The sequence below is a fragment of the Littorina saxatilis genome, linkage group LG9, assembly GCF_037325665.1.
Source record: "Littorina saxatilis isolate snail1 linkage group LG9, US_GU_Lsax_2.0, whole genome shotgun sequence".
Classification (NCBI taxonomy): domain Eukaryota; kingdom Metazoa; phylum Mollusca; class Gastropoda; order Littorinimorpha; family Littorinidae; genus Littorina; species Littorina saxatilis.
In genome coordinates, this window is record NC_090253.1 from 21,189,887 (window position 1) to 21,215,175 (window position 25,289).

General features: G+C 41.3%; 2 protein-coding genes across 2 annotated transcripts in view; both read left to right on the forward strand.

Moving 5' to 3' along the window:
• On the forward strand, window positions 1-23,862 carry LOC138975570 (uncharacterized). Its single transcript, XM_070348292.1, has 19 exons — window positions 1-989; window positions 1,401-1,569; window positions 2,511-2,685; window positions 3,258-3,399; window positions 4,192-4,289; window positions 4,643-4,798; window positions 5,946-6,142; window positions 7,014-7,122; window positions 8,878-8,987; window positions 10,069-10,185; window positions 10,681-10,823; window positions 11,633-11,750; window positions 12,964-13,123; window positions 13,728-13,912; window positions 14,255-14,383; window positions 17,050-17,179; window positions 18,502-18,693; window positions 20,592-20,688; window positions 21,912-23,862. The coding sequence occupies exons 1-19, from the start codon at window positions 553-555 to the stop codon at window positions 21,994-21,996; spliced, it is 2,949 nt and encodes a 982-aa protein (XP_070204393.1). The 5' UTR covers window positions 1-552; the 3' UTR covers window positions 21,997-23,862.
• The window catches only part of LOC138975582 (protein N-terminal glutamine amidohydrolase-like), a 570,098-nt gene that overhangs the window by 296,870 nt on the left and 247,939 nt on the right, over window positions 1-25,289 (forward strand). The window lies entirely within an intron of this gene.

A 25,289-nucleotide genomic window follows, 5' to 3' on the forward strand; every position in this document is an offset into this window, starting at 1 on the left:
CTGACGAAAGCAAAAGTAACAAACACTTCGCGTTGCGTCGTGTTCGGGTATTTCCCTGCACGTTTAGCGATCTAGCATGTAGTTTACACAAGGACTTAACACGCGAGAGCTGTGCGTTCGCGTAAGTATGCACTGTGAAACGAAAACAACCAGAGAGAGGGGGAAGATCAGGGGGAAAAGAGAGCTCTGCTGTGACCTCGCGAACTGGAGAGCCTCAACTTGGCCATTTTGTTTTGTTTAACGCAACGCGATTCTAACACCTGTGTTTCGTTCTGCAGTATGTGTCGGAACAAACAACGATTGATCAGCTGGGATGCCCACGCAGGAAAATCACATTCGCTTTACACTATAAACCGTTGTAGTTATCGGAATCCAAATGGCGCTTTTCCTACTAGAGATAATGTGACCCAAAATTGCAAACTGCAACAGTCTCAACTACTCTGTTCTGTTATCTTTTGATTTTTCCACCGTCTCTACAAGCGCTGGAGTCAAGTTTCTGCTTGTTTTAAAGTTTCTGATTTTATTTTGTTTACACCAAGAATTGAACTCAAAATGCCTAAGCATCCTCGTCCGGTTACTGAATCAGGTCAGATACAAGATCAGAAAGATGAACTACCACTACCAGGTGCGTCCCAACAAAAAAAGCAAAGGATATTTGCAGGGGATGGGAGAAACTTGCAGTCAGAGTTCTCGGAGGTGGAGGCTCAACCTGAAAAACAATACATTGCATTTGAAGAAAGTTCTGTAGACCAGGGCTATGCCCAAGTGCTTTCGTCAGCAGACAAAGAGGCAAAGCAAAATATTTCCCAGAACAAAAATCCATCGTTATGGTGTGTGGGGTTTGCAGAGGAATCGTCGAGTAATTTCTGGGATGTTTCATCAAGCAAGAGCTTTGACCACTCGGTGGACGACCCCATGTTCTGGGGCCCCTACCTGTCTGAGCGTCAGTGGGGGACAGTTCGGGAAGACTTCTCCGAGGATGAAAACAGGCAAGTGTTAAAGTGATCCATTAATTACCAGAGAAAAAAATAGGAATATTACTTAGGGGGATTCCCCTTAACCCCCCCTACCCCCCAACTATGAAATTGAATGTGCGCATATTTGAGAGAGAGATCTATAGAAATTGACACAAAAAGCGAGCAGGAGAGAGTGGGGGTGGGGGGTGGGTGGGTGACAGAATGATAAAAGCTCAGGCGTTTTATAGGCACACACACACATCATGGGACAGTATCCAGGGTAGCAAAAGATGGATCAGAGTTGCATTGTGTCCCCTCTTTCTTTCTAAAAAGCAATTAATTAGTTTTATCGATACTGCTCAGCGTTAAATCATGGGGTCTTAAAAGGGGGGTTTACACTGTACCTCAAAGAAAAACACGAATACAAAATTGTCCTAATTCTAGCTGGGAGCATGTGTCGTACGAGGATGCCAACCACCACGCCTATGTGTCAGGCGAGGACGGGCTGATGGGGGTCAGTGACAAGTGCCAGCTGCTGTGCGCCTCCATGGCTCTGTGGAACGGCAAGGACCGCTTCCTCAAGGAACGCCTCTTTGGTCTCACAGGCAACGAGGTCAGTAGCTTGTAGCTGATACATATATACATAGCTTATAGATAGTACATGTAATTATAAATACAGTCAAACCTGTCTATAACGATCACCACAGGGGACGACCAAAAGTGGTCGTAAAAGACAGGTGGTTGCTATGGAAACGTCAATTATATTTTTTTTAAATTTTAATTTAATTTACGAGGATTTATATCGCGCACGTATCTCACCACACAAGGCGACTCAAGGCGCATGTTACCTATTAATGCCGTGTGAGATGGAATTTTTTACACAATATATCACGCATTCACATCGACCAGTAGATCGACTGCCTTTAGGCGCTGCATCCACCTTTCACGGCCTATTATTCCAGGTCACACGGGCATTATATAGCTAAAAACATCGGGGGATCTTTCTGGGTGGTCGTAACGGGAAGGTGGTCGTTATGGTCCACTGAGAGAGTATGTACGTCTTGCCTCACTTGATATTTTGTTCAGGGTATCCGCATTTAAGCCAGTTTAAAATGCTAGCATTCTCTGAATCTGATAACTGCACCTGTATTTCTTTAAATCATTTAACACAGCTGGTCTCGGCTAAAAAAAACTTGGTCAACATAGGTGGGGTAGAAAGTGTTAAAAGGGATGCTAGCTAGGTTACCATTAAACTAGACACCAAACTAGACACTCTTTTTTGAGCATCTTAACAATGCTCTCTTTGATACATGTATCCTTGAAAATATTTTTTTATTTCAGTGAGCAAATGTGGCATGAACAGTACTTCCAACTAAATCATTATTTTGAATCATTGTTTCTTTGCATTTATGCTAACCAAATTACAGTCAAATCAACAGCATGAAGTGAGTCTAACACAGTACCTGCCTCTGTCACCAAGAATGTAAAAAAAAAAAAAAAACCTCAATTATAATTGGCACGATTATAATCATGTTTTCTTTCTATGTCTTGAAGGGTAACCATGGAGAAGACGTGAAAGAGCTGTACTACTACCTGGACAACGTGCCTGACCACAGCTACATGAGGGCGCTGTACAAGTACCCCCAGGGTGCTTTCCCCTACCAGTGGCTGAGAGAGGAAAACAAGAACAGAGGACGTGACGCTCCCGAGTTTGAAATCACAGACACTGGTAAGTTTAAATGTTGTCAGGGATGTTGCTAGGATTCGGCGAATTGGTCTATATGTTTTGGCAATTTATAGGCTTCACTTTCTCCACACTTCTCTGGCGCAACACACATAGTGACATACTGATACACCCAACAGCAACAGTAGAGAGTAATGAATGTAACAAGTAACTTTTACCCATGGGAGGCGCTATTTGGTAGTGCATTCAGTGATCGAACTAGGAGTTTTGTAAATGGGTAAAACGTTAAAGACTTGCAAAACATAACCAACAAAACCTGGTCATTCTGGTTGGGTCACCAGTTAAAATAAGGCGTAATAAGAAGGGAAAATTGTCAAACGAAATCAAAACCAAAGCAACTGACTGGTTGATGATTTAATTTTTTGATGTTTTGAAATAAAAACTGATGGTATACCAGAAATGTTTGGTGAACACCAACGCTGTAATCACACTCTTTTTCTGGGTCCTACTGACTGATTTGAAGCAAATCTGAAACGTCAGAAGGATGGATATATCGATAGGTAACTGTCAATTTTGCACACAAACAAAAATCTGACCGTTCTGTGTTTTTGTCTCAGGCGTGTTTGAAATCGATGGTCACTGGGATGTGACGGTGGAGTACGCAAAGACGGATCATCTAGGACTGGCGTGTCAGATCGAGGCAGTCAACAATGGCCGCTTTAAGCAGACTATCCATATTGTCCCACAGTTTTGGTTCAGGTGAGCTGGCAGACCTACAGGGCATTTGTGTTAAATCAATAAATGTGGTGTGGTTTGTATGTGCAACAGTAGAGCAGCTAGTATCAGCTCAAATTAAAATGTGTGTGTGTGTGTGTGTTTGCTTTGTTTTGTTATGTCATCCTGTTCCCATATCGCTAGATGTCATGTCATGGGTCCTTCTTGTAGCCACAAAGACATAAATTGATCACAACAAAAAAAAAAAGGGCAGGTGAAGGTGTTTTATTGAGAAACCACATTGAACCATGATTTTCATTATATGTCTGAAGTATGGTTCTTACGCATGTCTCTATAACTAAGTAATGAAGTCATGGAACTCTGATAGCATATGGTTACCACACTTTAAGGGAAAATAAATTACCATTGTGTGCATGCGTATGTGAATTTGTGTGTGTGTGTAGACTTATGCATTTGAGTGTCTGGTAGTGTGAGCATCTTTGTGTGTGTACATTCATGTGTGCACGGTTTTTTTTGCCTTTGGTATATTTTATATATGACCCTCCACCACGGAATGAGTCGCATGTCACCTTTGCATGATTTTCATATTTTTACATTTTCCTAAAGAGTGTTTTATGCTCTATCCAGTGGTGAAAACCGTTTTAGAAAAGAGCGAAAACTTTGAGTTATAAGCCTGTGACTATAGATGACCCTCACACTTTTACCAGACACTCCCCGGACTTATATTAAGCCTAGCGCAGAACCGCGCGAGGTGACATGCGACTCATTTCGTGGTGGAGGGTCACATATAATATTATGCTCTCTCTTTGATTTCAGGCATGTTCAGAGAAACGAGCCAATACCTCGAATGACTCAGAATCAACCAGAAATGAGGGCAATGTCAGATGGAACCGTCAAAATAAAATACAACTTTGGTGAGACAAAACACTAGTTTGATGAAATTTGCTTTAGCAAAGGGAATATTTCTTAAGACACAGAAATACATGCCATCTTTTCAATTGGATAAGAGACGTTTTGCCTGGTGTGATTTTTTTCTGGTCAGTTTATACTATGCAACAATTGCAGTCTCCATGTCTTCAAAAGAAGAAAAAGAAAGGGCTGAACTAATGAACATCATCATTGCTTCTTGCAATCAGTGTTTCTTTACTTTGTTAACTTTTATTTCTTGATTTAATATTTGTTTATTCATAGGACTATACAGAAGTCCCAGAAGTTTATCGTTGGTCACCACATTTTCTCTCAACTATCTTTCTTTTTATGTCCGAAGGTAACTGGCGCTTGATTTTCATGCAAGAAAGTAAGCAGAAAGTGACTCCCACCCTGATGTTCACAGACAACGTGTCGGCACCTGTCCCTGAGAAAAGCTGCGGGTTTGATGAACAGGCCTTCTACAAGAATGCCTTCCACAAAGTTGTTGTGAATGGTAGAGTTAAGCATTTTGTTTCTCCTTTAATGTACAGTGGAACCCCCCTTTTAAGACCTCCACAAATCTGAGAAAATCAGGTCTTAAAAAGGAGGGAGTCTTAAATTGGGGTGTCTTAACAGGGGGGTTCCACTGTATTATTGATTGGCTGATTGATACAGTGGTAACTACGATGAAAGGACAATCCCTTGGAACAAGCTTAAAGTGTCCCTTCGTGTCAGGTGGCTATTGTTGACAGGTGTCATTTGGTAGAGATGGTACACAAAGGGACAACAGGTTGTCCTCTCATCAGAGGGGCTTCACATTGTAGGAACCACTGTAGAAGATTGACTGATTGATGTCACTGAGATTGAGAAGGCCTTGTTTATTCATATCTTGTGAAAGTGATGTTTCTCCATTAATTATACGTTATTTGTAATTTTGACCAAAATATGACATTTTACCCAGATCGAGATAGTCAGTGTTCCTCATAGACTGCGCCAGCGGTCGAGGTGAACAATGACTGTTGAGATCTGAGTAAAATGTCATATATTTATTAAAAATATAAATAACATTTATGTATCGATCGATTCTAGTTAGACTTCTTTTTATGTTTTAAGATTGAACGCTTACAAACATGCACTATTTTGTAGTCAGACTCTGACATCACATGGCTCAAAGAAGAAAAATCCAATGTCCAGTCGATACATTAATTTCTGTATTCACTCATTTTATGTTATTTTTTGTTGTGGTTGGCTTTTGCATTGTTTATGAAGTTTATCATGTTCATAGTGTTTGTGCCCTTTATCCTACACATGCACTTACCAGTTTAAATGTCAGTTTTTGTTACAAAAAGAAAACTTGATGTTAGACTGAAGAACTGCACTTTTGACCCGTTTTTTTATTTTAAACACAAATAGAGGAACAGTGGTACCTGCGATGAAAGATCACCCTAAAGTGTCCCTACATTGCAGGTCGCCTGTCATGACAGGTATATTTTGGTATAGATAATAGACAAGGGTACTCCAGAAGGTGTCCTTTCATGGGAGGTGTCCACTCATCAGAGGGGCCTCACATCACAGGTACCATTGTACCGTAGTTTCCATGTAGATACAGCCTGCAGGTCTGCACGTGTCTATGTTGGGTCTATGTCTTTTTCTTTTGATAGGACAGATGAATGCAGTGAACCCAGAAAACAGCGGAACGAAATGTGGCGCCCGCTATGAGTTTACAGTAGAGCCAGGGGCCAAGGTTTACGTTCACTGGAGGTTAGAATCCAGCACCTACCCCATGCACATCAACCTTGCAGAGCTGAAGACCTTGTTTGGGAAAAAGCGAAAAGATGCAGAGACCTACTATCGTGCAGTAAGTGAGAGCGAGAGAGTGTGTGTGTGTGTGTGTGTGTGTGTGTGTGTGTGTGTGTGTGTGTGTGTTAATACAGTGGAACCCCCCTTTATAAAAAACAAACAATTTAAGACTACCTCACTTTTAAGACCCTGTTTTCTCAGACTGTTTGTTCACAGCCTCTGTAAATGTATCCCCATTTTAGACTCCCTCCTTCTTAAGACCTGATTTTCTTCGATTGTTGAGGTCTTTAAAGGGGGTTCCACTGTACACGATGTTCAGAAAGAACCATCGGGTTTGTATGGGTTGTGAAACAGTGAATACTCTTGGACACATTCAGGCCCGCTTTCCCATGTGACATTAACACTTTCTACCCCACCTATGTTGACCAAGGTTTTTTTTATAGCCGAGACCAGCTGTGTTGCAGCAGGTCGCTCAAAATTGTAGTAACTGTGTAGCAATTGTATATCAACACGCTGGAATGCAGGCGTTAGATGGACGTTACAGGAAGCGACTGAAGCTAACTGTCAGAGCGGATATATCCGTACCTGGTCAGATAGAGCCATATGAGTGGGTACGGATATATCCGTACCTGGGAGACAATGAGTTAAAGGGGGTTCCACTGTAGACGATGTTGAGAAAAAACCATCAGGTTTGTATAGGTTTTGAAAGAGTGAATACTCTTGGACACATTCAGGCCCGCGCTTTCCCATGTGACATAAAAGGTCAGTCACGAGCGAGGAGTCACGAGCGAGGGGTGTGTCTCCACACTTTGACGAGGGTGCTCCGATGCTCTTATCCCTTGTAAAGTAAAAGCCTGTACAGATCTGTGGTGGTTAACAGGATCACTAGGGATTGTACCATTGAAACTCATGATTGGCCTTTTGTGCAGATGATGCCAGACTGGACCCCTGAGGAACGCAACATTGGCACCCAGGCCATGGCAGGCCTCTTCTGGTCAAAACAGTACTACATGTATGACGTCAAGAACTGGCTGAATGGTAAGATTTCAACATGAACATTTTCATAGGGTTGTCATAAAAATAAGGTCGAGTCCGTTTTAACCCTCAAAACAATGAAGCACAGGCCACTACCCCAGTGTTGCCAACACTGTGAGTCCCTTCCGAGGATAGGACACCTTCCTTGAAAGGACACATTCTGTTGTCATTGACCTAATATCTTAACCAAAATAAACCTGTCATGACAGGCCACCTGCAATGTAAGGACACTTGGCTGGTCCCGAGGGTGTCCTTTCATCACAGGTCCCACTGTGTGAGGAAAAGCTTCTAAAGCTTTTAAAGTTTACCAAATAATACCCAGTAAAGCAACCATTTGTAATTGAAGATTACTGGTTTTCATTATTTAACACTTTCGCGACGGGAGGTGACTATATTAGTAATAGCGCTGCAACGCCCACGGACGGGAAGTGACTATTTTAGTATTAGACATACAAGGTACACGACTCGTGATTGCTTCCCGGTTTTTGAAGCTTGCAGTAAATTGAGTTGTTTCCCTTGACACACTTGGTGTGCCCTTCCGCCATATGTAAAATTAGCCTGGTTTGTGTGGTTTTTTCGAGAAAAAAAATGAATCGAAGGCGAGCCTTGTCACGGGAGGAGATTCTCCGGATGTTGGATCTTGAGGACCCTGTAGATCATGATTCCGACGTGTTGTTTTCGCCTCAAGAAAGCGATAATAGCAGTGATATTGAGGAAGAAACAGTCCCGTTGTTGCTGCTAGTATGAGTCGGCAAACTACACGTGTTAGGGTGGTACTGCATGAATCTTCGAATGTGTAGTTGCAAGGGGGGCGTGGCAGCACTGATAACAATGGATGGCTGGAGCCTAATCCTTTTGGAAATGTTCATAGGTGTACAGTTGGGACTTTGTTGTGAAAATGTGACGTATATTCAATATGGATTACCTAGACATCATTTGGTGAGTGTCACAGTTTTGTTTCATTTGAGTCAGGATGCTGTGAGTGAATGCGGAATTTGCTTGTTTTTTTCTTTGTACTGTCTCCTTATTTCTGTGTAGAATTTTAACAATATTTCAGCTAATTCATAGGTTTTACACCTTGTTTGGTTATAAAATTATTTATAATACTTTCTGTTAAAAAATAACTTTTAAAAAAGCAGTGGAAAAGAAAACACACACAAAAAAAACGTTAAAAAACACAAATTATCCCCCTTTCACCCCCCCCCCCCCCCCTTTGCTAAAACAAATCGCGTGACAAACTTATAAATAGCACGACTGAACTGGGCATCCATTTTTTAATTAGTACACAAAATTTGGTGGTGATTGGACTTAATTCAAGCTTGCTAGACAGATTTCTTTACAGTTACTGTTTTTTGGGAAGTTTCTTGGTGGCTAGCTTGGGCAGGCAGGACGTTAACGCGGTGGCAGTGCTAGTCACAATAGTGTTAAACTGTCATTCAGTGACAAACAGAAGGCTGCAGAACAAATCGGGGTGAAACAGCGAACTCTCATTGACCAAAAGAAATATGTTATGGTCAAGCATTCTTTTTTTGTGTACCTACTATTATTTTTGTGTTGCTTTTGAATAAAGAGAGGAAGATGCTGTCATGAAAATGTTATAACTGGCTTAAATGTTGCTTGTCTAACAGAGGTTGTATTGTTTGTGTGTGTTTGGTGGGGGGGGGGGGGGGGGGAGAATTATTTCAAGATATTTGCTTGTGTTTTTACATTTTCTATAATTGAGTCCCGTGATAATTCTCAGACATGTGTGTCATTCAGATTTCCGTGGTTGCTCGGAAAACAAAGGGAGGAAGGGACGCAACTCTTCTTGGAGCCATGTACACAACCATCACATACTACTGATGCCAGACAACTGGGAGTTTCCTTGGGTTATTATCTCCCTTGATTTGTTCTCCCCTCTTCAATTGTATTGCTTTGTGTTTATCTTCCCCTTTTTCCGTCATTGAGATTGTGGGGATTTTTTCTTTTTCAATCGGTTAATTGAAACTGGGTTTGATCGAGTTGTGAATGATTTACTGAGATTTCTACATTTTATCATATCTCAGGGAGTAGTACCGTGTTGTGTCATTTTTTTGTCTTTTAAAAAAGAAAGCGATAAGAAGCCCATCAAGTTAATATAGGCATATCTTTCTCTATGTTGCATTTGAAAAGTAATGTGACGGGCGAAACGGCGCAGTGGTAAGACGTCTGCCTCCTAATCGGGAGGTCGTGAGTTCGAATCCCGGTCGCTGCCGCCTGGTGGGTTAAGAGTGGAGATTTTTCCGATCTCCCAGGTCAACTTATGTGCAGACCTGCTAGTGACTTAACCCCCTTCGTGTGTACACGCAAGCACAAGATCAAGTGCGCATGGAAAAGATCCTGTAATCCATGTCGGGAGTTCGGTGGGTTATGGAAACACGAAAATACCCAGCATGCCTACCCAACGAAAGCGGAGCGAAGCTGACTATGCTCTCAGAGTATAGTTTGGGGAACCCAAATGGGCAAATGAGAAATTTCTGGAACGCTGAAGAAGAAGAAGAAAAGTAATGCGAGAGAGATCGAACAAGTGAAACTAATGTTGGAACTGAATCAAACCAACTTGATCATTTCAGAGGCATGTCATCTCTGCGGTTGCTTTGTTTCATGTTGAGATCATTTTATCTTTCAACGAAAAGCATTAGCCTTTCTTTCAGTGACTGTGTGAGCTATTTTCTCAATCAACATTTAAACAAAATCAATCATACCTCTCTCAAAACTGGTCACTCTGTAACTCAAACCCATCAAAGAAGTTGAGGACACAGCGATTACATTTCATGCGTCAGAAGAAGAAAAGAAAGAATGAACCAGTATGTATGATTGCTTGCCGATTTCATTTCCAGTATTTTGAGATCTTTAGCGGTAAAATAAGGGAAATGTTCGGTTTATGCAATCGTAGTCCTTTGTCTGACACTTTAACCTGATTCATTGCAGTATGCTGGTTGGGACCTGTGCGTATCTGCAGTGCTGTATGCACGCTTCAGCCCTGCCTTTGCCAAGAACCAGATCACCACCTTCCTGTCCGACTGCTACATGCACCCAAAGGGACAGGTAACAGCTAAAAAAGGAAAGAGAAACAAACAGTATTCCCATGGGTGTCTTGCCACTTACTACTGAACATTTTACAAAGAAATGTTGTAGATTCAGGGCCAACAGAACATTGTTTCTATATGGAGAGTGTTACCTTTGTCCTTCCTGCAAGCATTTGTTTTTGTTGTTATTTTCCATTTTTGGACTGATCGACAGACGATGGCAAATAGTTCAGTGAAGAAGTGCCTAAGCAGTGATGCATTTTGGCTACCAAATACAGAACAGGTTTCTCTGAAGTGCTTTTAAGACCAATAAAACATGGTGCCGGTGATGAGTTGAACAGTGTGAAACTAAGATTTCACGGTGTATTGTTATCAACCGTTGAACTGTTAATTCGGTTATGATTTGTGTGTGTGTGTTTACACCTGTGTGTGTGTATGTGTAATTCTTTTGTGTGTGTGTGTGTGTGTGTACCCACGCAAACACTCTTGAGTGTTATCTTACGTGTTTGCAAAGTTACCAGGCTGTGAGTTTGAGATGGGGGACGCCAACCCTCCACTGCAACCCTGGGCGGTGCTGCGTATCTACTACGCTGATGGTGCCAACGACCTGGGCTTCCTCCGCAAGTGCTTCCACCGCCTGCTTCTCAACTACAACTGGTACGAGTACTGGATTATGCATGCTTCATTGGCAAAGATTTGTTTGTGCGATGGCGATTGAGGCACAGTTACTGCTGATTGAACCAGAAAGATTGTGCAGGATGCTTTTTACATTTGTACATTCATTTTTCCCCCAAATAATCAAGTAATTTGGTCAATAAGTTCATTAAGTACAAAATTGGGGGAAGAATGATACTTACACATATATATGCATCTCTAATTCATCATTTACAACATGCAGTTGAAGTAAACGAGGTAACCTCACTTTGGAGCAGGACGGCAAATATCATATACAATCATCACAGGTAGAACTAACCGGTTGATAATCAACCTCACAGCACTTTCACATTTTGATTGGTAAAATACTGTGAGTATAAGGTTAACACAAATGCTGATCACTCCAGCAGAAAATGTTGCCATTTCAGGGATGTTTCGGGGTGGTTGTTAGGGCTGCACAGGTGGGTGCAGACCCACAGATTTCATCTTCAATATTGTCATTGAGTAAGGATTAAGGATGTGTCATAGGATTACGTGAAGATAGGGAGAAGCACAAAATGACCGGTGTAGGCAGGGAAATTATGTTTCCCCATAACGATCATAAAAACCATAACGATCATAAAAAACAAGTTTTTCTTGTCTCATTATGCATGCTTCTGTGCCCAGTTCAGGACAAATTAGTGTGTCTTTGTCTGTGTATCTAGGAACATACATCTTTGCCTCTATTTATAATGTATTCATAACATCACTGTAGTTTTGTAGTTAGCTATCACTGCAAATTCGTTTTAATTTGAGGTTCATACTCTGTGCAGGTGGTGCAACAGTGAGTTCGAGTCGACCAACACCTATGGGCGGGGCTTCCTGGGGATGGACAACATCAGTGTGGTTGACAGGTCTGGTAGCCTGCCCCACGGCTGGTCACTGGTACAGGTGAGCTGATGGTCTGATATGTCAGTACAGTGGCACCCCCCTTTTAAGACCTCCAACAATCTGAGAAAATCGGGTCTTAAAAAGGAAGGAGTCTTAAAATGGGGGTAAAATTACAGACGTCATGAACAGAAAATCTTCATTTTCATTTTCATTTTCATTTCATTTTCATTACTTAATATTGTCCCATCGCTGGGAAATTCGGGTCGCTTCCTCCCAGTGGAAAGCTAGCAGCAACGGAGTCGCGCTACCCAGGTGTCTGCGTGTTTAGGTGTATTCAGCCACCTGCACTTATGGCAGAATGACCAAGGTCTTTTACGTGCCATTGTGATGACACGGGGGTGGGACATGGCTTCCGTCTCTGGGTCTGCACATAAAGTTGACCCGTGTCCGTCCCGGCCCGAATTCGAACCTGCGACCTTCCGATCACAAGTCTAGTGCTCTACCAACTGAGCTACCGGGCCCCCTCTGAAAATTCAAGGTCTTGAAAGGGCAGGAGTCTTAAATTTGGAGGGGGGTGGGGGGGGGGGGGGGGTGTTCTTAAAAGTGGGGTTCAACTGTATCCAGAGTTGGCTTACAGTTGGTACATCAGGGATGTGCTTAGGTATGTGTCTGCAGTTTGTAAAATGCAATAATTTATTTTAATTCAACAAAAGTCTTCAGTCCTTGCGTAAAATTGCTGAATCGTTTGAGTAAAGTTTGACCACAGCATTTGCCTGAAGAATAGATTGGTATGTATAGGTGTATAACTGTAATATAGATTTTACCTCACCAGACTGAGGTGGTTGTGCTTAGATCCTCTCCCCAAATGGAAGGAATGTTTGGGAATGGAATTCTGTCAGAACCTGATGGAGAAAAAAACCAGCCCTATACAGTCCTGAGACATCCTGCTTGCTGGCTCGCGCGCAGAGAAAAATTTTCCCTCTTTATCTTCACTCTCGCTTGCTGCAAAATCCCTCACTCGGAGTTTTTTTTAGACAGGCCAGGCACTGGTTTTCCCTTGACTGTATACGCAAATGTGCGTGTACATGGTAGTTGTGGCAAACACATGTTGAATGAGAAGAATTAATCTCCAGGGGCCCAAACAAAAACGGTCTTGAAACAAGGCTTTTTTTTTTTTATTCTACTGAAGGTGTGTATTGCTCTCTGGCTTTACCTGTATTCTTCCACATTCGGGCAGCTGCATTTCAGCTTCAGGGTTATTTAAATCTTACAGGCTGACTTCACAGGATGGATGGCTTGCTACGCTCTGTGGATGCTTCAGATTGTGGTGGAACTGGGTCAGACTGACCTAGTTTACTGTGACCTCATTCCCAGATTCCTGAACCAATTTCTGAACATTGCTACTGCCATGAACAAGCCCGTCTCGGAGAAAGGTACCCTGTCTTGCTTGGCCAGCCAAATATCATGCACACCAATATAATATTGTTGTGTTTGTTTTCTTTTAGTAGATCTATTCACTATCTATGGTTTTCCTATGAATATATTGTTTGAGACAAGACTTCAAATATATTTTTACACAGTGAAAACCGTTTCAGAACCTTCCATTTTAGAATGTTTTCTTTTCAAGATCTTGTTTTTCATACAGCTTGCATGTTTACCTGTACTTCTGAGACTCTTGGAAATCTTTTTTTTAATATTTTTTTGTTTACAGATTATTGAAGATCATAGAACAGAGGGACTGCTGTGTGTAGGAGTTCTGTTCAAGTACATAAGATCTCATTTGAATGGTGGCTTTATTCCGTTTCTTGGGTTATCCTTATCACAAATGCTTTAACTGGTGCAACTGCATATTCCCAGGTATTCTTCACAGCTGTCTCTAATCTGTACCAGTTATAGACACGGCTGTTTGGTTCAATATGGTTTATGGAAACGTTTTGTTTCGTTACTGTTCTTTACGATGCATACTTGAAATATGCTGTTTATTACTGAACTTTTCGCGATTAGTTCAAATATTAATCTATGCCACAAATTCCCCAGGACTTTGGGATGATGAAGACAGATTCTTCTACGACGTCTTCCATACTCCACACGGCAGAATCCCAATTCGTCTCCGCTCCATGGTGGGCTTGGTCCCCCTGCTGGCCTGTGCTACCATCAAGGTCAGGAAATTATCCACTGCTGCCGTCCACTTCGACACACACTTGACTGAGTGTCCACAGCATGTGAGTGACTTCCTGTTGAACATGAAGTTCTTGTACATCATTGTAAAGAGTGTGAATGACGTTTTAGTTTAGATGTCAAGCGCTTAGAGCAAGCCTTTTTAACGAAAGTTTTTGATTTAGCACTATATAAATGTTCTTGTTATTATTATTATTATCTGAATGAGTATCCACAGCATGTGAGTGGCTTTCCATTGGCATATACTTGACATATTTTGATGTGCAGTGCAGTTGGGCGCAATAGCCTAGTGGTACATGTATTAATTAAGACTTCTGCCTCCAAGCTTCAAACTATGTTCAGACTCAGAGACGGTATCCATGTCCCACCCTCGTGTGTTTTGCCAGGTGTTCAGGCTGAAGGACGATGAGGTGTTTCTGTCTGCCTTGTGTCTACCCCGCGTGCAGTCTGTTCTGGAGCGCGTCTTCTCTGAGGAAGAGTTTATGTCTCCCTATGGCATCCGCTCTCTGTCCAAGGTGGGGCACTTTTCCTGTTGTTGTTGTAGACATAGAAAACTTGTTGTTGTTGTTGTTTTTGTTGTTGTTTCTCCTCCTCCTCCTCATGCTTCTTGTTCTTCTTCTTCTTCGTTTTCTTGTTCTTCTTCTTGTTCTTCTTAATTGTCTTGTTCTTCTTGTTGTTCTTCGTCATCTTGTTCTCGTTCTTCTTCTTCTTTTTGCCTTAGCAATGTGTCTTCTGTCTGATGTGTCTGAAAAAGAGTGGGTAAGATGTTCAGGGCTTTCAGAATTTCCTGAATCTCAGTTTCAGTTAGCAAAATGAAGTGTCTGTCTCTTTTCTTCCTAGATTCTATGTTTCATGCTTTTCTGTTTAGTAAAACAAGTGAAAACATAAGTTTATAATTATCATGTTTAGAGGACTGTGTACTGTGATAATAAAGTAGATTCACCCGGAAGCCTTGTGCATTCAGTGCATGCTTGTGAAAGTCAGCCTTCACAAAATTCATGTTCTGTTAAAAAGACAGCTGTTTACCAAGCATTGTGTTGTGTCAGAAGACAGCTGTTTACCAAGAATTGTGTTGTGTCAGAAGACAGCTGTTTACCCAGCATTGTGTTGTGTCAGAAGACAGCTGTTTACCAAGAATTGTGTTGTGTCAGAAGACAGCTGTTTACCAAGCATTTTGTTGTGTCAGAAGACAGCTGTTTACCAAGCATAGTGTTGTGTCAGAAGACAGCTGTTTACCAAGCATAGTGTTGTGTCAGAAGACAGCTGTTTACCAAGCATTTTGTTGTGTCAGAAGACAGCTGTTTACCAAGCATAGTGTTGTGTCAGAAGACAGCTGTTTACCAAGAATTGTGTTGTGTCAGAAGACAGCTGTTTACCAAGCATAGTGTTGAGTCAGAAGACAGCTGTTTACCAAGCATTTTGTTGTGTCAGAAGACAGCTGTTTACCAAGCATAGTGTTGTGTCAGAAGACAGCTGTTTACCAAGCATTTTGTTGTGTCAGAAGACAGCTGTTTACCAAGCATAGTGTTGTGTCAGAAGACAGCTGTTTACCATGCATTTTGTTGTGTCAGAAGACAGCTGTTTACCAAGCATAGTGTTGTGTCAGAAGACAGCTGTTTAACAAGCATTGTGTTGTGTCAGAAGACAGCTGTTTACCAAGCATAGTGTTGTGTCAGAAGACAGCTGTTTACCAAGCATTTTGTTGTGTCAGAAGACAGCTGTTTACAAAGCATTGTGTTGAGTCAGAAGACAGCTGTTTACCAAGCATTTTGTTGTGTCAGAAGACAGCTGTTTACCAAGCATAGTGTTGTGTCAGAAGACAGCTGTTTACCAAGCATTGTGTTGAGTCAGAAGACAGCTGTTTAACAAGCATTGTGTTGTGTCAGAAGACAGCTGTTTACCAAGCATAGTGTTGTGTCAGAAGACAGCTGTTTACCAAGCATTTTGTTGTGTCAGAAGACAGCTGTTTACCAAGCATTGTGTTGAGTCAGAAGACAGCTGTTTAACAAGCATTGTGTTGTGTCAGAAGACAGCTGTTTACCAAGCATTGTGTTGTGTCAGAAGACAGCTGTTTACCAAGCATTTTGTTGTGTCAGAAGACAGCTGTTTACCAAGCATTTTGTTGTGTCAGAAGACAGCTGTTTACCAAGCATTGTGTTGTGTCAGAAGACAGCTGTTTACCATGCATTTTGTTGTGTCAGAAGACAGCTGTTTACCAAGCATAGTGTTGTGTCAGAAGACAGCTGTTTACCAAGCATTGTGTTGTGTCAGAAGACAGCTGTTTACCAAGCATAGTGTTGTGTCAGAAGACAGCTGTTTACCAAGCATTGTGTTGTGTCAGAAGACAGCTGTTTAACAAGCATTGTGTTGTGTCAGAAGACAGCTGTTTACCAAGCATTTTGTTGAGTCAGAAGACAGCTGTTTACCAAGCATTTTGTTGTGTCAGAAGACAGCTGTTTACCAAGCATAGTGTTGTGTCAGAAGACAGCTGTTTACCAAGCATTTTGTTGTGTCAGAAGACAGCTGTTTACCAAGCATAGTGTTGTGTCAGAAGACAGCTGTTTACCAAGCATAGTGTTGTGTCAGAAGACAGCTGTTTACCATGCATTTTGTTGTGTCAGAAGACAGCTGTTTACCAAGCATAGTGTTGTGTCAGAAGACAGCTGTTTACCAAGCATAGTGTTGTGTCAGAAGACAGCTGTTTAACAAGCATTGTGTTGTGTCAGAAGACAGCTGTTTACCAAGCATAGTGTTGTGTCAGAAGACAGCTGTTTACCAAGCATTTTGTTGTGTCAGAAGACAGCTGTTTACCAAGCATAGTGTTGAGTCAGAAGACAGCTGTTTACCAAGCATTTTGTTGTGTCAGAAGACAGCTGTTTACCAAGCATAGTGTTGTGTCAGAAGACAGCTGTTTACAAAGCATTGTGTTGAGTCAGAAGACAGCTGTTTACCAAGCATTTTGTTGTGTCAGAAGACAGCTGTTTACCAAGAAGTGTGTCATGTCAGAAGACAGCTGTTTACCAAGCATTGTGTTGTGTCAGAAGACAGCTGTTTACCAAGAATTGTGTCGTGTCAGAAGACAGCTGTTTACCAAGCATTGTGTTGTGTCAGAAGACAGCTGTTCACCAAGCATTGTGTTGTGTCAGAAGACAGCTGTTTACCAAGCATTGTGTTGTGTTAGGTATATGAAAAGAACCACTACAGCCAGATGGTGGGAGACCAACACATGAGCGTCAAGTACACCCCCGGGGAGTCTGACAGCGGAGCGTTTGGGGGAAACAGCAACTGGAGGGGGCCTGTTTGGGTCTTCAGTGAGTACCTGTATGCATGCAACCTGCAATGATGTTTATTGGTAATATTTTTGTTTGTGTTTTTGTTTGTTAGCTGGGCATGCAAGGAATTTGAATGTTTTCTGTTCTTACATGTTAACTCATTGTCTCCCAGGTACGGATTTATGCGTACCCACTCATATGGCTCTATCTGACCAAGTACGGATATATCCGCTCAGACTGTAACGTCGATCTAACGCCTGAATTCCAACGTGTTGATACACAGTTACTACACAGTTACCACTATTCAGAGTGACCTGCTGCAGCACAGCTGGTCTCGGCTAAAAAAAAACAAACTTGGTCAACATAGGTGGGGTAGAAAGTGTTATGTTGTATGTTGTCTGATGTGGCACACCACACCTGAATAATTTCTCTTTTGAGATAGTGTAGTTTTCTATGTCTATGTCTTTATGCATTATGGGGAGTTGAGATAATAAAGTTTTCTATGTTTATGGGTCTATACCTTGTGGGTAGTTGAGATAATAAAGTTTTCTATGTTTATGTCTCTATGCCTTGTGGGGAGTTGAGATAAAGTTTTCTATGTTTATGGGTCTATACCTTGTGGGGAGTTGAGATAATAAAGTTTTCTATGTTTATGTCTCTATGCCTTGTGGGGAGTTGAGATAAAGTTTTCTATGTTTATGGGTCTATACCTTGTGGGGAGTTGAGATAATACAGTTTTCTATGTTTATGTCTCTATGCCTTGTGGGGAGTTGAGATAAAGTTTTCTATGTTTATGGGTCTATACCTTGTGGGGAGTTGAGATAATACAGTTTTCTATGTGTATGTGTCTATGCCTTGTGGGGAGTTTGGGTTTTTAGCTCTTAACGTTGTGAATATTGCTGAACTTCTAGGGAATATTATTTTGGATTTCAACGGTACCATACTGAAATGTTAAATTAAAAACAATTAACTCAATAACTGCATCTCACTATGCCCTAGTACATTTCCGACAGTGAAAAGAAGGGCACTCTTGTTACATTAACACTCAATGAACACTGAAAAGCAAAGTTTGCAAGTCTTTTGTTTTGTCACATACCTGTGTAAAGCTTGACTGTCAGTAATAGTTATTCAGATGTTAGGGCCAGAGAGGAGGTGATTTATTTTCAAGGATAGTTTCTTTCTTCATATTCTGTTTCCAGTGAAATTGCTTGTACAGTTTTCCGGTTTGAGTGTAAAGGCCTGTAACATATCAAGCACGAAAGGGGCTCCCACTTGTTGTGTAACATTCAGTATATCTATCACAGTGTGATTGTGCTGGAACTACAAAGGGCGACGTTCCAATCTTATGTTTGTGTTCTCAGTGAACTACCTCCTGCTAGAGAGCTTTGACAAGTACAGCGACCGTGCAAAACGCTCAAGCTCTCGCTTGGTGCTCAACAAGCCCCAATCCAGCGGAGGGACAATGGGACCCATCCCAAGTCTTATCAAAGACCTGGAGAAACGCCTTTTGGCCATCTTCCTGCCTGATAAGGAGGGCAACAGGCCTGTACATGGTGAGCATGATTTGATACAGTCGAACCCCCCTGTAAATACCACCACCCCCTACCCCCTCTGTTAATACCACCACCCCATACCCCCTCTGTTAATACCACCACCCCCTTCCCCCTCTGTTCAAGACTCTTCCCCTCTTGTAAGACCTTGCTTTTTGAGACGTTCTGTAAATTTACTTAACCCTTTTGCTGCCTGTAGGACATCAGCTGACGTCTTGGGTTAGTTAAACGGGCAACAAACCCGTTTAATAAACTACAAAGGAGAAAAGTAACAAACAAGCTTCTTGTTCTTCTGCGTTCGTGGGCTGAAACTCCCACGTACACTCGTGTTTTTGCACGAGTGGAATTTTACGTGTATGACCGTTTTTACCCCGCCATTTAGGCAGCCATACGCCGCTTTCGGAGGAAGCATGCTGGGTATTTTCGTGTTTCTATAACCCACCGAACTCTGACATGGATTACAGGATCTTTTCCGTGCGCACTTGGTCTTGTGTGTGCACACGAAGGGGGATAAGCCACTAGCAGGTCCGCACTTAAGTTGACCTGGGAGATCGGAAAAATCTCCACCTTTAACCCACCAGGCGGCCGCGGCCGGGATTCGAACTCCCGACCTTCCGATTAAGAGGCCGACGTCTTACCACCCCGCCACAGCGCCCGTCTAACAAACAAGTAATGTGTATGTGTGTGGATCACGGGCACAATGTACATTGTAAATTCAGGTGAATACAGGTAATGCTTTGTATACAAATATCGGGCGGGGATGTAGCTCAGTCGGTAGCGTGCTGGATTTGTATCCAGTTGGCCGCTGTCAGCGTGAGTTCGTCCCCACGTTCGGCGAGAGATTTATTTCTCCGAGTCAACTTTGTGTGCAGACTCTCCTCGGTGTCCGAACACCCCCGTGTGTACACGCAAGCACAAGACCAAGTGCGCACGAAAAAGATCCTGTAAATCCATGTCAGAGTTCGGTGGGTTATAGAAACACGAAAATACCCAGCATGCTTCCTCCGAAAGCGGCGTATGGCTGCCTAAATGGCGGGGTAAAAACGGTCATTCACGTAAAATTCCACTCGTGCAAAATGTACGTGAGAGTTTCAGCCCACGAACGCAGAAGAAGAAGAAGTATACAAATATCTAGTGGCAGCGAACAGGTTAAGACTTCCCCCCCTTTAAAGGCCTCATATTCTGAGATGTTTGGTGATCTTTTAAAAGTATGTATGTTACACACCTTCTGTCATATGAAATGAAGAATTGTGTGGCTCCATCCCTTGTATAGGTGCAGTACTTAACACCTGGCTTATGATAGAAGGCTAGAGCTAAGATCTGCCTCCAAGTGAGTTCATTGCAATTGGGTCTGCTTCTGAGCATACAGTTGTACTAACTTACTTTGACTAACAGAAGAACATTGATTTGAAGTAGAAGTAACTTGCACAGAATCTGCTAACATATGAGAGAGAGAGACCCATAATGTATGTCCGTGCCTTGCGGTATGAGAGATCTGTCCAGTAAAGACTGATGCTTTCAAGCAAAAATGTTCATTCATGAAATGTTCATGATAACTGCAAACTAAAAACAGAGGGAGTGTTGTACTCTTGATTAAGAAAGTCAAATTGGCAAGCTTGCCATAGGGCCCAACATTCTTAAAGAATGATTTGGAAATTGTGGACTTTAATTAAACAAGAAACACACACTCACACACACACACACACACACACACACACACACACACACACACACACACACTCACACACACACACAAAGAACAAAACCAGCAAACAAACAATTAAACAAAAACATTTAACCTAAATTAAAAATGGCTCAAACAAAAGTAAAGAAACTTACCTGAACCATATCTTGAGCTGACGGTGCAGTATCTGATGGAAGTATTATTTCTGCCGCTACAGGTTCAGTGAGCAGGTATGCCGTGGACCCCAAGTGGCGAAACCTGGTTCTCTTTTACGAGTTCATCCACGCTGACACTGGCAGAGGCTGTGGAGCCAGGTACACACACACGCACACGCACAAACACCCACACACACACAAATATGATTACTTGCTTTATTTGTTCGCATGCAGTTTCATTTTCTCAGTTTTAAGGTAGGTACAGAGAAAACAAAACAAAAGCAGCGCTAGAAAACTAAGAAACGAAAGCACACACACACACACACACGCAATCAGTTTTAAAATAGTGCAGTGTTATGTGTGTGCATTAGTTTAGAATGCATTCATTGCTGCATAACATCAGAATAATTTGAAAACAAATAAAGAAACAGAATAAGAGAAGACATTTCATAGAGAGAGACAGAGAGAGAGAGAAAGAGAGAGCGAGACCATAATTTCAAGGGACGCAACTGTGTACAGGCTTGTTTTGATCTGTGGCCTTACTACTTCCCTTTAGTCAATACATCTACCACCATTTATTTTGCATCCGCATGTAGAATTTTATTTTATTTTATTTATTTATCTATTTATTCATTTATTTATTTATTTATTGTCAAATATTTACAGTTCAGGGTAGCGTTTGCGATACTTGCTTGTTAGTTTAAAAACAAACAAACAAAACCACAAGCCAATTTCTACACTCACCCTAGCACACTCCCTTGCCTTCACCAATAGCAACATTATCAGTCAAAGAGATTGCCTTTACCTATGTATACAACATGACTTAGTGTTGATGTGGAGACTATTTGTTATGATACTTTTAGCCATGGTGAAAGGTACGTTCTTAATCCGTGAATGTAGAGTTTTCTGCTTGTGTTTTGTGCTGAGTGCTATAATTTTCTGTGATCTCTGTCTCTCTCTCTCTCTCTCTCTCTCTCTCTCTCTCTCGCTCTCTATTTCTCTCACTCGCTCTCTCTCTCTCTCTCTCTCTCTCTCTCTCTCTCTCTCTCTCTCTCTCTCTCTCTCTCTCTCTCTCTCTCTCTCTCTCTCTCTCTCTCTCTCTCTCTCTCTCTCTCTCTCTAGAGTAGTCCCTCTCTGAGCGAGGGCTGGTTGAAAAAAGCTCATTTGTAATGCTTATGCCAGAACCCTTGTACATTTGATTTATTTTGATTTTATTTGATCTCTCTCTATCTCTCTCTCTCTCTCTCTCTCTCTCTCTCTCTCTCTCTCTCTCTCTCTCTCTCTCTCTCTCTCTCTCTCTCTCTCTCTCTCTCTCTCTCTCTCTCTCTGTACTGTATGTACTGATCTTGTTGTTGCTAATGATTACAAATATTTGCTTTCAGTCATCAGACAGGTTGGACAGCGACCATCATTGAGATCCTCTACAGACTGCACAGCTCTGGGACCCTCAAGTCCTGCAAGATGTAACCATTGTGCTTCACAGACAATCAATTACACACACGCTGGAAACCTTGAGGCAGCATCTTCATTGAGATCCTCTACAGACTGCACAGCTCTGGGACCCTCAAGTCCTGCAAGATGTAACCATTGTGCTTCACAGACAATCAATTACACACACGCTGCAAACCTTGAGGCAGCATCTTCGTCCAGACATGATACTTTTATGTACATTTATGATTTCCATTAAATCGACGATTGCCGGAAATAACTCTGTTGGGTTTGTATGGGTTGTGAAAGAGTGAGTAGTAAACCCTTGCATTTGCGCAGTGCTTCCTGTACATGTGTTTGGGACACGTCCTCTTGCTAGCGACTGGCCTGTAAGGCCAACAACAAAAAATAGTCTGTTTACGGTAACATAGGCAAAAAAAATAGGGTCGGTAGGTCGGGATTTTTTATTTTTTTCTCAAAAAAACCCATATTTTTCTGTTATTTTGCCAAAAAACAGACTTTTATTTAAAAAAAAAGGTTTTTTTTGTTTTTTTTCCCAAATGCCAAAAAAAGTCTAGGGTCGCGCGAAAAAATAGGGTCCGTCAGGATACCGTAAACAGACTTTTTTTTCTTTTCGGCCTAATGTCACGTGGGAAAGTTTCAGAACCCATGCAAACCGGACAGAGTTATTTTCGAAAATCGTCTATTTCCAAGCCCCAAAGTTAAATATGACATTTTACACAGATCTCGAAAGTCATTGATCACCTCGACCCCTGGCGCTGGAACACTGAATGCCTCGATCGGTGTAAAATGTCATATTTTGGTCAAAATTACAAATAACGTATGATATTTTGCAGTTCACACTAATCACGTATATTTTGCTTTGTTATTTTTTCTTTTGACTTGTTTGCTTACTTTTTTTTTTAACTTCTGTACATCAATCTCTCCCTCTTTTTCTCTTCTTTTAAGTAATAAGAGACTGCAAATTTTTAACATGATCACTATTTTTATGTTCCTTTATCCCAGTGCCCTCTTTTACCATATGGTTCGTTGAAGCTGATGTCAACTCAGCTATGTAAATAATGAAATGCACAGCCTCAGTACACATGTATCATCATACATTAAACATGTGATCGCATTGAATTAAAAACCTGCACATCTAGATGGTTTGCTACCAGAATGTTTATTCCACCGACAGTAATAAAGAGACACATTCTGATTTCGTTTGTGTAACATGTATCTTGACGTTTGTTTTCTTTTCTCAAGTAAAGTTCCCATTTGTTGTTTAACTTTGGACATATATTTACCAGTGGAAGTAACAAACACAGACTGCAAGAGACAGAGAGAGAGAGAGAGAGAGAGGGTGGTCATACATGGGGTATAACGTACGTATTGCACGTGTGTGTGTGTGTTACTGTATTTTGTACTTTTTTTTATTCACAACTGCAAGTGACGGCATGAAGTGTTTGAATGTATAGCGAAATTCCCACATATGAACAAAGTGGATTTGAACTACTACACGTCAGCAAAAGATTTAGCTTAAAAAAAAAACATGTCATCTAAGAGAGAGAGAGAGGGAGCATTTGTGGTGTTCACTATTTGTAGGTTTACAATTGACGTATTTATATCAGCAGTTTAAAACAGGAATTTTATTAGGTGTGTTTTGTGACATTGATAATTAATAGTGTGTTTGTAGTATGAGTGTTCGTTTCTCTACCAATGATGTGTTTATAATGGCTGTATAACACTGGAATGTTAATAAATATGTATTTTGAAAAACGCTATCATCCCAAACAGCGAGATGCAAGCTCTTCGGTTACAATTTTTTCTTTTTTTGTGCGGACAAAATACTGCTGATCTTCAGACTGTTGTTAAAAGAAGGATAGAATAAATCCCCAAAATTCATATGTGTGTGTTTTTGATTTACACTGTGTGTGTTTTTGATTTACACTGTGTGTGTGTGTGTGTGTGTGTGTGTGTGTGTGTGTGTGTGTGTGTGTGTGAAGTGGGTGTGAGTATGTGCCCGTGCACAACACTACAGTACAATGAGTGATTGAGAGATTTAATGTGTTTGTTTGTATGTGTACATGCATGCGCTCATATATAGGGTGTCTTAAAAAAAAAGTACCCCAAAAGACATTGAAACATCAGTACTGAGAAATGAAAAAACTAATATGTAAGCTAATACGCTAATATGTACCCCGGACCAAGAAACCTAAAACTGAAGGCAAACATTCTGAGAGAAATCCAGAACATCCCACAGAAAACAGTCCCCAATGCAATGAACAATATGGCAATGAGGATGCAGTCTGTCATTGAAAAACGGGGTGGCTACATTGATCACGTGGTGTGAAGAAACAGACGATCTCAACTGAAAGCTGTGAACTGGGGACAAAACTTCTATGAACTGACTACAATATCACGCAAAAATGATTTCAATAAAGTTACTGACTTGTCTGTAGTATTGAAAGAAAATCGGGTACTTTGTTTTTAGGCACCCTGTATACGTGCGAGTGTATGATGAGTGAAGACACCAACTAACAACGGTAATTAACACTCAAACATTCCCTCCTATCCTTCTCATCAAGACTATCAACAACACCTTGCATTAACTAATTACTCAGTTAATACTCTCTCTACACAAATACTAGCAAGTGAGTGTGTTTAATTTGGATACGTGTGTTCAAGATAAAGGATGCCATCTCCTCGTGTTAAAGCTTGGGCAGATCTGTGATGAATGATATGATGGGTAACATGAGAAGACAGCTACATATAGATTCCAAGATATCTTATTAAAGTGATAATGTCAGCCAACAAGTTTGGACTCTAGCAAGTAAACAAAAAGATAAATAATAGAAAATGATCACCAACGTTATCTTGCTAAGTTTCAAACTCAACAATGACCAAGTAAAGATGTAGGGGAAGGGCCCCTAATATGGACCACTTTTTGTTTATTGCTGATAACTAGTTTGTTTTCTTGCGAAGAAGTTTCATTTTGTGGTTGGTAGTCCTTCTCTCTTAGTTTAACCGTTAGGCCTAATTAGGGTGAAATAGCTTTGATAGACCTTCAGCAAAAATTAAATACAGAAAAAATTACAAATGGTCCATATTAGGAGCCTGGGCGCCCAATATGGACCAGTGAAGCGGCCTTCACGAATCACTGTAAAAAGCCCCCTATACTTCAAAATAATATGATACAACTTAGTGTGCAAGTCAGACTAATTCAAATATGCTTTAGATTTAGCTGTTTCGGGTTGATGGGAGCATTATTTGAAGCACACCAGGAAACTGAAGAAGCTTATCAAAAACAGAGTGAAAATAAGTGAAATTAT

Excerpts from the sequence above, each read along its gene's own strand:
- LOC138975570 (XM_070348292.1), top strand. The coding sequence starts at position 553 with ATGCCTAAGCATCCTCGTCCGGTTACTGAATCAGGTCAGATACAAGAT. Across the intron at positions 6,143-7,013 it reads CAGAGACCTACTATCGTGCA|ATGATGCCAGACTGGACCCC; the intron begins GTAAGTGAGAGC and ends CCTTTTGTGCAG. Across the intron at positions 17,180-18,501 it reads GGGGCCTGTTTGGGTCTTCA|TGAACTACCTCCTGCTAGAG; the intron begins GTGAGTACCTGT and ends TTGTGTTCTCAG.